At 39.8% G+C, this 15930-nt stretch overlaps 1 protein-coding gene across 1 annotated transcript in view; it reads left to right on the forward strand.

Moving 5' to 3' along the window:
- The window catches only part of USP24 (ubiquitin specific peptidase 24), a 66150-nt gene that overhangs the window by 2030 nt on the left and 48190 nt on the right, over nucleotides 1–15930 (forward strand). Inside the window, exons 2-6 of the mRNA XM_065673268.1 lie at nucleotides 11125–11290; nucleotides 12247–12314; nucleotides 13776–13919; nucleotides 14764–14886; nucleotides 15751–15786. Coding sequence (XP_065529340.1) covers nucleotides 11125–11290; nucleotides 12247–12314; nucleotides 13776–13919; nucleotides 14764–14886; nucleotides 15751–15786 — 537 coding nt within the window. The remainder of the gene's footprint in view (nucleotides 1–11124; nucleotides 11291–12246; nucleotides 12315–13775; nucleotides 13920–14763; nucleotides 14887–15750; nucleotides 15787–15930) is intronic.

Here is a 15930-nt window from a genome sequence, read left to right on the forward strand (position 1 = left end):
GGTTGGATGGGGCTTTAAGCAGCCTGCTATAGTGGAAGGTGTCCCTGCCCACGGCAGGAGGTTGGAACTGGATGAGCTTTAAGGTCCCTTCCAACGCAAACTGTTCCAGGATTCTATGATTCTGTGTTGCGCATGAAGCTGTATAAATTCAGGCCTCAATTTAGTGATTGGATTCATTGCATATGAGCATCTGTCAACTCCTGCACGTGTATGCAGAACAGCATTCTTGTTAAGAGTTATACCTGTAAAAATCTTAAGACCTGGGGTTGCTTCCTGGGCTTTTTTTTTTTGCTTAATATTGCAGTACAGGACAGCAGCTTTTGATGTCTAAAAGGGAGAAAAATTATGTGTTCTTGGGGGGTTTATTCTGCAAATAAATCTAGAACTAATTTAATAAACTACAGCTATTATTGAGGTGGTTAAACAGTAAGTAGTTTTCCATTCCACAGAAGCTTATGGCAGATGAAGTGGTACAGAAAGCACAAATAGCTGTATTATTCATTGTAGTCACACACATTATGTTGAAACATATTGTACCCCGTACTAGCCTGTGAGAATTCAGATGTTATTTCTGGTTTTCTCCCTCTCAGTATCATCTCTCTGTTTTTTTTTCTAACAGCTCTTAGAGTGTGTATTCCTCCTTCTCAACATAGTACCAGTTTTAACTTTTAGTCTGTGGGGAGATGTGTTAGATTTTTGATCTGGGGTTTGGATTTTATATATGAGCAATCCACATGAACGTGAGCCCTGCCCATGGCAGGGGGTTGGAACTAGATGAGCTGTAAGGTCCCTTCCAACCCAAACCAGTCTGGGATTCTGTGATACTAATCAAAATAATGCAATTATTGGAAATTTCCCCTAAATAATTTTTCCAGTCTATTAATTTTCTTCATGAACCGAAGTTAGGATCACATTTAAGTTAAAAATAACAAGAAAGCTTTAGTTGTTCTCAAGACACGTGTAACAGGTCTGAACTTTTTATTTACATTCTTTTTTTGGCTGAGTACAGTTTACCATGCATATAAGAATAGATCGATGAATGATTAAACACTTTACATTTTCTCTAATCAGTAATGAATCCATTATGTCTGCTTATGTTTATTTAGTTCCTATTATATAATGTTAGGATCTGTTCTGTTCAGTAAGCGTGTTGATCAAAGAAAGGCTTGTCTGTTGGTCTCCTTTGAGAACAGCACAGCAACTAGATGCATATCATACTAGTAAAACCATGTTTTCTTTAGTGCAGTAAGATCAGTGTGAATTCTCTTTTCAGTGATCCAGACTACTGGGCTTCAAGGGTGTCTGGGAGTGATACAGAAGCCTGAATTTGGAGTAACTGGCCCAGAAGCAAGAGAGCTTCTGTGAGCTGGCCCGACACATGCTCTGTGCTTTCTCTGTGAGTCTTGAGATGAGCACATACAGAAATTGATTTTCATGAGGGTTAAAACTTCAGTTTCAGCAATCTGATGTCTTCAAAAGAGCGTGTAATTGATGCAGTTATAAGTTAATAGCTGTGGTGTGCCTCTGGTGCTGATGCTGGCATGACCATACTTAACTCACTCAAAGAAAATGGCCAGGCAAACTTGGAAACACAAAAGGGGCTTCACATTTGTGTGAAATACCAGCAAGTTCAGCTTTAGGTTTACAGTAGGTTTAAAGTTTTACCCTCCATAGTGCCGAACCGCTTTGACAGGCTGAGATCACCTTCTCTGACAAGAGGCATCTTTGCTTGGTTGACATAACTTCCATGTTTATGTCTGTCAGCTGAGATGAATCCGGTACGTGCATTTTGGCAAGAATCTGGGATTTTTGTGTTTTCCTTGGGCAACATAGAGACTTTTACGGTGTGATTCTTTGACGAGTGGGGGCTGTGGAAGGGCGGTGTGTGCTCATCTTTTCCTGTGACTGACAGATAAGCTGGTTTATGAACTGCGGCTAATTCCTTATAATTTAAGACTATAAATGAATTTGATGACAGTGTCTGTCAGTGTGTCCAAGAGTTGCCATGAGTGCCACAAGTGCTGGCTTTCACCAGCGGAGGGAGGAATGGGATGGAGAAGAGCAGGCTAAATGAATGTGGGGATTGTGACCAGAGAACCTAGAATTGGAGTAAGGGGTAGGAACCCACTTATGCTAAAATATTGAACATATAACAATGGTTTATATACCCTTTACTGAAATAATCTTGATTGGTTTTTAAACAGCTTCTGAGAGTCATTACTGTGACCTTTTGGGTAAATTGTGATGTATGGATTGTATTACCTTCCAGCTATTCCTGTCTCCTTTAGCATATGCTGTTTTGGTTTGGTTTTTTAAGATAAACTGGCTCAAAAGGCTCTTATACACCAGATTTTACAGGATAAAGCTTATAATAAAACTTGTCCAAGATTGCTTTTGAGGTGCTGTTTTGATTTAAAGAGAAGGGGGTTTTGTGAAAGAAACAGTCCAGCAACTATAGTAAGTAAACGGTGCCAAGAACATTCTCACTAGTCATGCTGCAGAACTACTGTGCTCAAAACCCTTCCTCTCCTCATTATTAGAGCTCAGTACTGGAAGTGGTTCTGCCACAGATGTGCTGCATCATGGTGGGTGTGCAACAACCTCTGGTTTACCTTTTAGTGTGTAAAACACGGATAATGGTGTGGGCCTTATTACAAATACCACGGTCTTGTGAAGTTCTTTGATCCTTGAATGAAAGGAGCAGGATTTGTTTAAAGGCAAAAATGATATTTAGCCTTAAAGCAAATGAGATGGATTTCACACTACAATGTTATCAATTGAAAGCCAGCCTCCTGTTTTGTAAGTAGTGTTGAGCTTTGCAAAAGTGAATATTCCTGGCATTCTCATGTGGAAGTTTTATAGTGTGGCTTGTCTAGGAATTGGGCTTGTGAAACAATTAAGCAATCAAATAAAGCTCTGTGGTGGATTCTGGCATTGAATCCCTGGCTGGATGCCATCAGAATGTCAAGTGGAATGAGTATTTTAACACTGCTGGTTTTTAAGCATCACTGTTTTCAAAAATCAGTGGTCCTGGTGTGGAACCTCTTTTTAGAGTCTGGTTATGTTAATGCTTTCTTGGATTTTGAAAGAAAATACCCTGGGTTTCACTATTGGTGTAACACAGGCTAATAAAGACGCTACGGGAAGTTAGGGAAAATAGGGGTAATACTGAGAGGTGCAGTGGGTTAAGTTTAACTGTAAGCCTTGTTTCAAATAACTTGTTATCAGATAATGTGATAAGAGTTTTCTTCAGGTTGAGACAAGTACTCTGTCTTTACTCTGTAATTACAGGCTCATCAGTGAAGGTGATGCCTTTGGGGTCAGTGGAGGTAGGAGACAACTGTATAGCCAGCATTCAGCTGGGCAGGAAGTGTCTTTGGTACAATGTTCTCTGGAGGAATTTTCTGGTCATCTTCCCAGTTTACAGTGCTATTCTGTGGCAGCTGTTTAATAAGGAAGTGAAATACTGAGGAAGAATGAGAATAAAAACAAATTAGCCAGTGTTAGAAGTTAATTCCAGCAAATCATTTGGATTGCTTTTGGATTAAGGAACAGGAGCTCTTTGTATGAGGAGGGCAAAGATGCAAAGGAAGTGCCTGATTCTTTTGTAAGCTCTTATTTGGAAAAAAACATGTATTTATTCAGCCATAGGAATGCTCTTTGGTGTGTATGTTTCAGTTATGCTTCATGGGCCAATTTAATATTAATTAAAATAAAGCCAATGTGCTCAATGTTTCTTGCCACTTGATCTTCCTGCTTACCGCTTTACAGCAGCTCTGGCTTCTCTTGTTCTGATGCCCAGCAGAGCAGTCTGGAGAGGCATGTAAAGGTTTTTCATCTTAGTTAATCACAATTTTGTAATTACACGTTGTAGAAGTTGATTTCGAACTCATTGTCAGCTGCTTTGTCAGTTCTGGTTTCTGTCTCTCTGTCAATCAGTATCCATAGAACAGAAGTATAGATGAGTGCTCAGCAGTGTTGAATTAATCATCGCTTCCAGAGCCTGACCTTTGGTCACTAACATGTTATAATAACTACTTTATTGTTTCTGCAGCACTTCTCTATTAATGCCTGTACTTTGGCAGAGGGAGCTGGAAGTGTTGACTTAATTTGAAGTACTAAATGCTAAGCATTTGTGATTCATTGTTTTATTGTATTAAAGCACAATGTTTATCTGATACCACACAAGATTATTTTGAGTTACTTGGAAATAAGCACAGGGATTTGTGCTTAGAAAAACTCAAGGGTTGGAAGGAGTTGTAGTATCAGAGTCTGGCTGTTTGTAGTTAATGCTGATGGATTAGGTTTTTTAAATATATCCACAGACAATACTGAAAACACATGGAGATAAGTATGTTTTTGTTGATTCCTTATGAATGGCATTCTTAACAGTGCTTTCCGTGACCTCTCCCTCAGCTACAGCTCATTATCAACCTTTAAAATATGTTGCCAAATGTGGTTGTAACAAATCTGTCTCAGATTTTACTGGGTGCAGTGGTAATAGTACTGTGAACAGGCGAAGATATTCCTTTCTTAAGTTAAATGGATCTTTTAATTCAAATCTGATTTTTACAGAGCCTCAGTTACTTTGTGCTGCTCTAATGCTTAGTACTGTATTTGTCTCAGAGCAACTAGGCAAGTGCGTAGGGGAATATTGCTTAGTAACATCACACCATCACTCTGGAAGCCTGGGACACCGGTGCACACGATGGCTTTAGAAAATCCCTAGTTAATTTCTAGCTTTGCTGAGTTAGTTATTGATTCTCAAATTCATACTGTGTTCTTATTCCCAGTCTTACACAGTTCTCAGTTGTGAGAGATGAGGGAAGGAGGGCAGGAAAGGGGAGCCATGGGGTTTTTGTGGTTTATAATATAATCCCTCAAAGCCACTGAGAAGGGTTTAGTCTAGCCATGCATTCTCCATAGTGCACTTGCGCTACTCTCAGTTAAGGTCAGTGTCCAAAACTCTCTGTTGAGAATATTTGCTGAATAAATCAATTTTCTTAGGACATCTTTATGGTCAGGTGAGTGTCAAAATCAGCTTCAGTTAGTTGGAATCTGTACCATCGGATTTATTTTCCTTTAGTGATAGACTGGTACCATTTCTTTATATTAACATGATGAAATACTAGTATTTTTCTTATGACAAGACTGCATTTGCTTGTGTGAAGTAATGCATAGTAAAACTTTGAACTAAATAGTTTAATTTCTGTGCAAAAAGAATAAACCATCCATATATTTCCCCAACAAGCTTACTTTTCCTTAGCAGACCAGAAATAACAAAAAACATCCCTGTCTATCACTGTACTTGGAAATGTTGCATACAGATCTTTTCCTGTAGGTGAAAATGCAAGGGCAAGATGCTGTATCTGTTTAGCACTTAAAACACTTAAACTGTTACTGTACTTTACAAATAAATGTCTCTTTCACTGTAAAATGTTTAGGAAATCACAGTGGGTTTCTGATTGCCAAATAAGAAACATAACATAGAAATTCCATATATGACACCATTTTCTGAGGCTTTACTGATGCTGTCATGCTCATAACGGAGTACCAAGCTTGCTCTTTGCAATATGGGTTGAGTGAGTTTGATCTGATGGCAAGAACAGCCAACTGGGAAATACTCTTCAGTTTTGTTCCCACACCTGCCACTTAACATGAGTTTAGATAAGTTCTTTAAGCTCCTGGAGGACCAGTTTAAGAAAAGCACATAGGTTACAGATATGAAAATGTACCAGATTTCCCTCACCGTTCTTAGTGTCTTGAAGTATAAGTGCAGGGTGGTAGCTTTGATTTATTTGAAAGCCTTTTAATTCTTACCCTGTGATTTAGTTGTAGGTAGGAGAGTATCCTTCTAGGAGTTAAAAGACTTGGTAGCAAGGCGTGAAAGTAGAAGCTGCTTTAATCAGCAGTCTGCAGATGGAGGGGCTGTCAAGTCATGACTTCAGGATTCTCCCACAGATTGATGGACATAATAGATCAGAGAGCAGAGAAATGCTCTGCCGGTTTTTATGGGTATTTGATGTATTTCTCTTACCTTGCCTCCACCTGAGCATCTTGCGGTCCTTTGCAGACACCAGTGAATGGTTCATCAGCATGCTGTGGCAGAGGGAAGCATCTCTACTGACACTTCACAGCTGGGGAAGCTGAAGCATTAAGTTCATTTTCTCCTTATTGCTCAGTATGTCTGGGCTAAAACCTGAAAGGTGCCCCTAGAATTTTTGGCTTCTATTTCTGTCTTTAAGCATTTTTTTTATTACTGCTTTTCAGAGCACTTAAATTTGGTCCTGATACAGGTACGGAGTAACAAAATACAGTTGGGTTTTTTTTTTCCTAACAATACAGTGAAGCATCAAAAATCTGTTTTCTTGCCTAAAAAATGGTAGTCAGTTTGTGAAAATCACTTATGAGAGGCATGAGGGAGAAGGAAACTGCTTGGTCTGTCTCTTAGAAAGTCTGATTCCATTGCTTGTTGAAGGAAACACAACATTGGGGTTTCTGTTTCGTAAGTTATACTGCATTCAAGAGCAAACAATGGGACTTAGCTCTGGTGATAATAAAGCCTGCTGGTAGCCTTCTATCAAAATCAAATTCACAAATTTAAATGCCAGTTTCACTGTAATTTCATTACTAAGACTGCCAGTTAGCATCAAAACACTCTCTTGAACTGCTTGTTATTTAATGTCAAGTGCCTGCTATGGTAAAAGTCAGTGGCTTTAGTTAAACAGTGTCTGACAGGTTCGTTAGTGAATACTGCAGGAATACATTTGGAAGCTTTGAATTGTGACCTTTTTGGCAATTAAAGTTAATTTATATTTCTCTTTCTGTGTGAGGGCTAATCTTTGTTCTGTGTTAGTCCTCCGTGGAAGGTTTTGTACTACAGATTTAAGCAATGCTTTATTGGTCAGATATCTAACCATTTTTGTTTATTCAGCCTTGCAGAAAACTATGGGAGGTGCCAGGTCCCCAGTGTAAGAATCTTGACTCAGTGCTTGAGACTTCATGGAAGGACAGGACTCGTGGGTGCCTGTGTGTGTGTTTAGACATAACAGTGTTTTCACACCTTGAAAATAAGTCAAAAAAGTCAAGACTGCAAGAGTGGCAGGATCTTCAGGGCTTTTGTATAATAAGAAATACATCAGAAGGCACGGGAAATGATGTTAAAGGTTTGCCAGCAAATGTTTTTTGATCTCAAGACTTCAGCTGCTGAAGGGAGAATAGTCACAGGATGCTTGATGTGCACCATGATTCCCTGTTTCAGAACACAGTGGATTCTTACAGACTTCTAGGCAGTTAATCTTTGGATGACCCATTGGCTGCCAGGAATAGGTTGGGGTTTTTTTGCTTTTCACTGTTCTCTTGTTGAAAAGAATCCCTACAAATCCTTAACATGTCAGTCCAGTGTTGAGTCTGTTCAGCCAGAATTGCATAGTCAATGATTTAGGTCATCATCCACTGGCAGACACCATTCTGAGGTCATCTATTTGAGGAGAGGGAGGTAATTTCTAAATATATATACTAAAAAACAGCCAAACCAAACATAATTCCCCAAATAAGAGACACAGAAAACCACTTTTTGGGAGGCTGTTGGGATTTGTTTTCATGCACAGCATACTCTTCATTAAAAGCTTTTATTTCACCTGTGTCAGTAGAGTCTGTAGTGACAATTCCTGGCTCCTCAGTTGCAAAGTGTGAATTGTGGCTATCTATTCAGAGCTGTGTTGCATTTGTGAATGTCAACAGAGCAAGCAGGATCATCAGCCTGCGTTGGTTAGTGAACCAACATGAAATTATGCAAGAGCTGAGCTGACATTGCACCTTGCTGCAGCAAGTGCTTGAAAGAGCACTACGCAGATCGATTTCAGAGTTGGATGGTGAACAGTTTGGGGTTTATCTTATACAGAAGGATGAAAGAGCAGCTCTTCAAAGAGGCTCATACTAGACATATTGTAAGAAACAAAACTCAGTCTGCAGTAATGTAATCTGAACATTGCAGTAGTCTTTAAGAAAATCAGGGTATTAAATATATTAATTGTTTGCAGGGGAAGTTGAGTTTTAAACTGTTCGGCTATATATTTGAGACTGCTTTAGGCTTCATAGTAGCTGTGAAGGTACTTGTATGTGATACCTTCTAAAATTAAGAAATAATTAAACTTGATGGTTGCTGGGTAGGGGTTTTAGTAGCTGAACACAGACAAGCAAGAAGACTTGTTGCCTCTAAGTAGTGAAATGTGCCAAAGATGTGCTCCTTCAATGCAAATAGCTCCTATTGTTGTTAGAGCAGTATTCGGGTATCTCACGTTATTTCTTGTGTAATAAAACATCTTTTCACTACATTGTTCATAGACTTAATCCAGCGGTAGGCCAGATGTGTCCTTAGCACAGTTCATGATGATGCCTCTATTTCTGGAACCTGAATATACAGTGAAGAACATGCCTCATTTCACTCTTTCCTGATGAGTTTCCGTATTACAGCCACTGGCAGTCACTTGTGTGGAGAGAGATAAAGAGCAACAGTGCTTAGATGCAGCTGGGGAAGCAGAGCAACAGGTTAAGTTTTTCAGCAACAGTTGAAGGTCTGCGCTGATATTAGACTGCACCTATCCAACTATCCATTGCTATTACTGGTTAGTAATATTATTACTTAATGGGGACGCTTTCCTCCAGGAATGGAGCAAACTAAGCTCAGTTTTGTTGAAATGTTGCTGTCCTTTACTGCACGTCTAAGCAGAACCAAAATTGCTGAACATGTTATAATTGGGGTTTGTATTATACTCAGTCTACCTTCATTAGTCTAATCATTGTATCCTACACTGTCACTGTAAGGGCTTTCTTTATAACTGCACATCTAATTTCTGCAGGAAATGGTTTTGTGTTCCGGATGGGTGTTCTTTTTAAAAGCTGTAAAAAGAACTATTGTTTAGTTAATCAAAACAACAGGATAGTTCCTAGAAAACTTTTGCTTTTAAGCACTTTCAGTGCTTTTTCATGTAAACCATCAAATATTTCTTCTCCAGAACTTCAAAGTATTTAAACAGGGCATGATTTGCTAAGCGTGAATGACATCAGGCTTCTATGCACAGTACTGGATCAGGTGACTGCAGTTTCAGAAGTTGATACTCAGGTCTGTTAAAGTACAACTTCCCATAATGACAGCCTTAGGACTAAATGTTTAGCAGAGGATTGGGAAAGGTGGCACGTTCTTCCCAAGCACTGACACGTTGTTTATTTTCCTGAGCACTATTTTGTGTTCCATTGCTATAAATTTTACTGCTGCTCTCGAAAACCTGTTAGTAATTCCAGCCACTGTGTGCTATCCTCACCTGCACCACTGAACTTTAAAGGGTAAGCTCTATGCAATTGCTGCTTCCTTGGTTTAACATTTTTGAACCATTACGAAAGCGAATGTGATAAATTTACTTTTCAATAAACAGGTCTAATCCTACGAAGAGCAAGTGCAGCGAGAGATCTGGAAGCATGCTTGTCTGCATACACCTATTTCATTCTTTGTATATCATGTTCTCATGAGTTCAGTCCTTTCTTTTGCTTTACTCCTTTCTATTTGTTCACTTTCTTGACACTGCCTGTTTGGGGCTTTTTTCGGTCTTGAACGTATTTCCTGCTTGTCCTTCCTCCCTGCATAGAATCAAAGAATGGTTTGGGTTAGAAAGGACCATAAGAACATCCAGTTCCACTCCCCTGCCATGGGCAGGGTCACCTCACACTACACCATGCCACCCAAGGCTCTGTCCAACCTGGCCTTGAGCACTACCAGAGATGGAGCATTTACCACTTCTCTGGGCAGCCCATTCCAGTGCCTCACCACCCTTACAGTAAAGAGCTTCCTCTTTATATCCAATCTAAACTTCCCCTGTTTAAGTTTTAACCCGTTACCCCTTGTCCTGTCACTACAGTCCCTAATGAAGAGTCCCTCCCCAGCATCCCTATAGGCCCCCTTCAGGTACTGGAAGGCTGCTATGAGGTCTCCACGCAGCCTTCTCTTTTCCAGCCCCAACTTTCTCAGCCTATCCTCATATGGGAGGTGCTCCAGCCCCAGATCACCCTCGTGGCCTCCCCTGGCCTTGCTCCAGCATGTCCCTGGCTTCTCTCTCAGGGCGATCTTGTTACCATCACTGTGCTTCTGTTTTTTAACTGTGTCTCTGACAGTTGCTCCGGGTTGCTGCCAGGCCTGATCCAGCCGTTCTGTCCTTCCTCCTGTTTGAGTTGTCAGCTCTTGTGAAGGCAGGCAAAACGAGGCCATATGAACTGTTTGACACCTTGGGTAGCAAGCGTCTGCGTGAGGTTAAAAAATAAACAAAAGGAAATAAATGGATAACTTGTCTGCTCTTTTCAGCTGAGGCAGTTACCTCATGTGGCACTGAGCAAAGAACATGGGGCTAATTCTGGGTTCTGCCTGTACGCAGAAATAGCTGCTGTTCAGTGGCGCTAGCAAAGAAACCAGTAAAGCTTAGCTGCAGGCATCTGCTTGCTTCTTCCCCTCTGCCTTCCAAAACATTTTCCAATAAGGTAGTTTGACTTAGGAGGACAGTTGGAGTTTCCTTGTTGGAAAACTGTATTTGAGATGTAAATTATTCTTTCAATAATCAGGTAATAAAAAGAATCTTGTTGTACTGGATTCTGACTTGTGTTTCTTAATGCGATGGGGTGAGAGGGTGATGAAATTGTCTTCCTTTAGAACAAACTATTCCATATTCTACAGCAGTTGTTGAACAGAGGATTAATATGCAGATCTCTGAAGATCAAGGCTTGTACTCTGTAGAGTACTCTGTAGAGTCTCAGGGGGACTGGAAGTACTTATCACTGGGCTCTAGGATCTGATATGCTGAGGAAGATTTGCCACCTGAATAGAAATTGGTTAGCAATTAGTTATGTAAACACAGTAGTTATCACCTACATTAAATACACAAAGGTATGAAATCCCTTTAATTAACACTGAAATCTTAAGTTCTACTTTGAAAAACACAAGGAGCCTCAGGGCTGTTGCGAATTTGACATGCTTGTTAAAAGCACAGTTGCTTTTGCTGAAGCAACTAAATCCTTTAAGGCATCTAGGATAGAGAGAGAGATTAAATTGTTTCACTTGAACTTCCTTTTTATTCACAGAAAAATGATGAAAATGGGAATTGCTCTGGTGAAGGTATTGAGTTTCCAACAACAAACTTGTATGAACTGGAGAGCAGAGTTCTAACAGATCACTGGTCCATACCCTATAAGCGGGAGGAGTCTCTAGGCAAGTGCCTGATTGCATCCACCTACCTGGCAAGGCTAGGTAAGTCCTCTTCCTACACGTATAGACTATCTGTTCAAAGGATTTCACAGACAGTATGGGGGACAGTTATGTCTTTTGTATTAATCTCACAGTTGTTTACTTGGCACCCTGCAGAATGATCACATCTCTGTGGTTAACAGTGAACTGTTCTACCCAATGAACATTGGTTTCTTTTTCTCTAAAGTGATTTGTTTGCTTAGGCCTTTGAAAGAAGTGGAGCACATGTTTCTTTATGTTCTAATGATTGTAGGAATTACTGTTTTTCAGAGCTGAATTACTGTCTCTTTTTCCCTTTGTGCTGGTTATTTTCCAGTTGTAAAAACAAGCTGTCATCTAAATCCCTGCTGTACCGTGCTTGTGTAACTGGTTGTTTTTCCCTAGTGAAATGCTTATACTGCAGTAGACCTGAATGTGGCTTTTCTGTATTCAGTACTTTGGCTGGAGTTACGAGTGTTACGGAGGCATCATGCCCAACAACTGATATATAATGACTGCAAGATAGTTTTTCCATCATGCCTGGTAGCAGACTAAAGGGATGTTATAATCTGTTGGAAGAATGGAAGTTGTTAGGTAGTTCTGGTTTGCTTCTTTGGTTCTTGTATGTGTCAAAAGGCTGTGCTTAGATTTGGGTTTGGCTGGAGACTGTGAAGCATGAGCAATGATCTGAAATTAGTACAAATTGTAAACTTGGGAGAAGTACATCTGGTGCTAATGCTTGAAGACATTGTAAAAGGTGTAACATTGCAAAACTTGTTTCTAAAAGGCAAGTTCTTTTAAGTCACCCTTTTTTGTGGCTGATAAAGCCAGTTATGAATGAACAATAGCATATTTATTACTGCTGGGTTTGGTTGGTGTTCCTAAAAACTTGCAATGCATTCCTTAAGGTAATCCTTAATATATGTGTGTGTGTATGTATATATATTATACTTTTAAAAAGCATTCTCCTTTCTGTAAAGGTCTTTCTGATTCTGATGAGAATTGCAAGAGATTTATGGACAGGTGCATGCCTGAAGCATTTAAAAAGGTAAGTAGATACAGTAGACCAATTCAGTGTTTCTTTGCATTGTTCATGGCTGAAATAGTGGCTTGTAATCAAGACATCAGAAACTATGGTAAGTAGTGAGTATGTTCCTAGATTAAAAATCATGCTCAAGTTACTTTCCTAGATAGCAATCACAGAGAGTTCCAGTTCTGCAGTTCTGGCCAGTTCTGCACATAGCTTGTGTTGGGTTTTTGTTTGTTTTGTCCTTTTTAAAATTAAGATCTTTACAGTAATTTGCAGAGCCTAAAGACAGGTTTAAAGACCCTTGGATACATTAGAGGCAAGTCAGAATCAGATTAACTTTATTCTTTCTGCTCCTTCTTTGGAGGGTTGCCAGATTCTTTCTTGCCTCTTTTCACCTTCTGTTTAGAATTTGTCTTTCCCCTCAGTGCTTAATGCCTGATGTGCCCCTGTGGCTTTTCTTCTCTGCCTTGCTGTGAATTTTGTCTGCAGAGCTCCCCAAACTAATTTACTTCCCACTATTCCATTTGCTTTGGATACTGCCATAATTTCTTGCCCAGTTTTTAGACCATATATATAAAAACATATGTACACCTTTAGAAACTTAGTCATCATCTTAAAATGCTGAGACTATATTTAAGGAAGATAGGAATTTAAGGGAAAAGTTGTTTTCCTATTTGGCTGTTGAAGCAATAAGCTTACATACAATGCTTTTAACTCACTTTTTTGCATGTTAACAAAACTAAAACTGAAGTATAGATTGTTCCTCCAGAAGGATTATCTGTAGAAATCCAAGTTCAGAATGTGCTGAATTACAGTTTGCTGAGATATTTGCAAGAAACTCTACTAATGGTACAAAGAGTAATTGTATTTGAAGTATTAAGCTTTTTAACTGCTTATATTCTGACACAGCTAGCAGGAATTAAATTAACTTTGCAGCTGGAAGCTTAATGTCCTTTATAAACAACCGCATTAGACCAGACATAAAGAGCATGTTGCAGTAAGCGTGAAGACAGCATTACATACCTCTCTCTTCATGGTACATGTTCTTTGTTTTCCAATAGAAACTGCTCAGAAAGTGTGACTTGGTAAATGGTTATTACAGCTGAATCAGTGCAGCTTCGTGGCACGTCTCCTTGAAGATTTAATAGTTGCATGTTCAATCTGCAAACAAATTGCTTCCATATTAGTTGTTCTTTGCAAAGGTTACAGTCTTTACTAGTGTGTGGAAATGGAAAACAGTTTGACACATTTTATTTTCTGTCATAAACTGTGATTTAAGGCGTTCTTCAAAGAAATTACAAATTTTATTAACTCTAAGCCATTAGAGCATCTGAAAACCACACCAGACTGTGAGTAGTACACGCTAAGGAAACGTTTGCTCTGTAAACAGTCTCTGGGGTGGGGGGCGGATAAATTTATTCTGTTTTATGATTGTGCTCAAACTTCAAAAAACTACTTCTTTTTTTATTTTCTTCTTAGTTGTTGACATCCAGTGCTGTTCACAAATGGGGAACAGAAATCCATGAAGGAATATACAACATGCTTATGCTGCTAGTGGACCTGGTTGCAGAAAGAGTAAAACAAGATCCTATTCCTGTGGGCCTGCTCAGTGTACTTACAATGGTATTTGACTCTCTGATGCCATTTCTACTATTTGGATATTTATCATTTCATATTTATGCTGCTGATGCTTTTTCTAACTATTTAACTTTTAGTGTATTGTCTTACAACCTGCAGCCATTGCTTGCTGCAGATTTTTAACAGCCAGTATGCAATTCATAAAGGGGTGAGTGCTGTTCAAAACTCCTTAAACCAACGCTCTTAAAAAGAAGAATAACATCTGCTATCATAGAATGGTTTGGGTTGGAAAGGACCTTAAGATCGTCTAGTTCCAACCCTCCCTGCCATGGGCAGGAGCACCTCACGCTAGACCATGTCACCCAAGGCTCTGGCCAACCTGGCCTTGAACACCGCCAGGGATGGGGCGTTTACAGCTTCTTTGGGCAACCCATTCCGGTGCCTCACCACCCTTACAGTAAAGAACTTCTTCCTTATATCCAATCTCAACTTCCCCTGTTTTAAGTTTAAACCCATTCCCACTTGTCTGTCACTACAGTCCCTGATGAAGAGGGACTCCCCAGCATCCTTGTAGGCCCCCTTCAGATACTGGAAGTGCTGTCACTCTGTCACTTCACTGTTTGTTTTTAAAACTGGTACTTTGAGTTCATCTCCCCCTTTTACAGATCTCTGGCTCATGTGTATTGATTTTCTATAGAGTGGAAGCTTCAGGATGCTTTATACAGTCAGAACCAAGAGGCAGGATCAGGGGTCTTCTGTTAAACTTGTTTTGCTAGATCCTTAACTGTCAGCCAGGAGAGTACTCAACTGCAGAAGTCAGATAGTATCAAGATATGCTTTGAGACTGGCATAAGCCATGCTGTTAATTGCCATGGGCTTTTCTTTCAAGGCATTTAACCCCGACAATGAATATCATTTCAAGAACCGAATGAAGGTGTGCCAGAGAAACTGGGCGGAAGTCTTCGGGGAGGGAAACATGCATGCTGTCTCGCCCATATCCACTTTTCAGAAGGTGAGTATGGCCATGACCTGGTTTTAAGTTAGATGTGTTTGTTTCAGGAAAGGTTGTTTGATTAGTTGGTATTTATAACATAAGAAAGCTTAAATGTGTCACCAAGAACTGTAGCAAGTAGCTGTTCAATGTTGGTCTGTAGCAATGTATTTGTCCTCTTAAATTGTCCCAGTTCTCTCTTAGAGGCTGAATTTAGAAATTGGTGTACTTTCATGTCTAAAGTAGCACAACAACCAGATGGGTAGATCTGTTGCATCAAAAGACTGACATCTGTTTGGCTGTTGAGTGTGAAATGACCAGGATAACTCAAAGTGTACAGTTCTAGCAGAGAATTTGTGCTTTTCTGACAGGCAAGGATAGGATATCTTCAAGTCAGACACACTATCGAGGAGGCAGTTCTTGAGGTTTGCACTGTCTTGTCGCAGCAGTTCCAGATGGGTGGGTGCTAAAAAAGCATCAGTGGAGTTGATCTCTCCTTCAGGAAACAAGTTTGTGGCCATAGAAAGAAAATTCTACCTCTGCTGCTCTGGGAAAGGTCCTTTAGTAATGCTCCACACTGCTAACGTGCTATAAATATAGTTGATGCGAGTCAGCAGCCACAGTGTGTACTGTTGCCACAGCACGTGGTCAGTGATGTCAAGCAGAGTCCAAAAATGGATGATGCTAATGAGAACTAGCCAGAGCTGCAGCTACACGCTTGATGGAAGAGCTGTTACAAACACATTGCTGGTTTCTTTGAAATCATGGTGCATGTATTTGAGGTGTTAGTGGGCTGAATACATCTGTCCAAATCTCTGTTTCAGAAGACAAATGTAGAGCATTGATGTTTCAGCTACTAATTTGTTAATGTTTTAATTGTTCAAGGAACCTCATGGCTGGCTGGTGGATCTGGTAAACAGGGTAGGTAAATGTAAACTGAGACCTGTCATTTGTTACTTGAATTCAGTGCTCTCTCAGAGATAATTTCTTCTCCCCCCAGCTTGTTTTTTCACTCTTCACTTTTCTGGCAACCACAAAAAAAAAAAAAAACAGTTTTTTTTATCC

Source organism: Lathamus discolor, chromosome 3 (genome assembly GCF_037157495.1).
Source record: "Lathamus discolor isolate bLatDis1 chromosome 3, bLatDis1.hap1, whole genome shotgun sequence".
NCBI classification, from domain to species: Eukaryota; Metazoa; Chordata; class Aves; order Psittaciformes; family Psittacidae; genus Lathamus; species Lathamus discolor.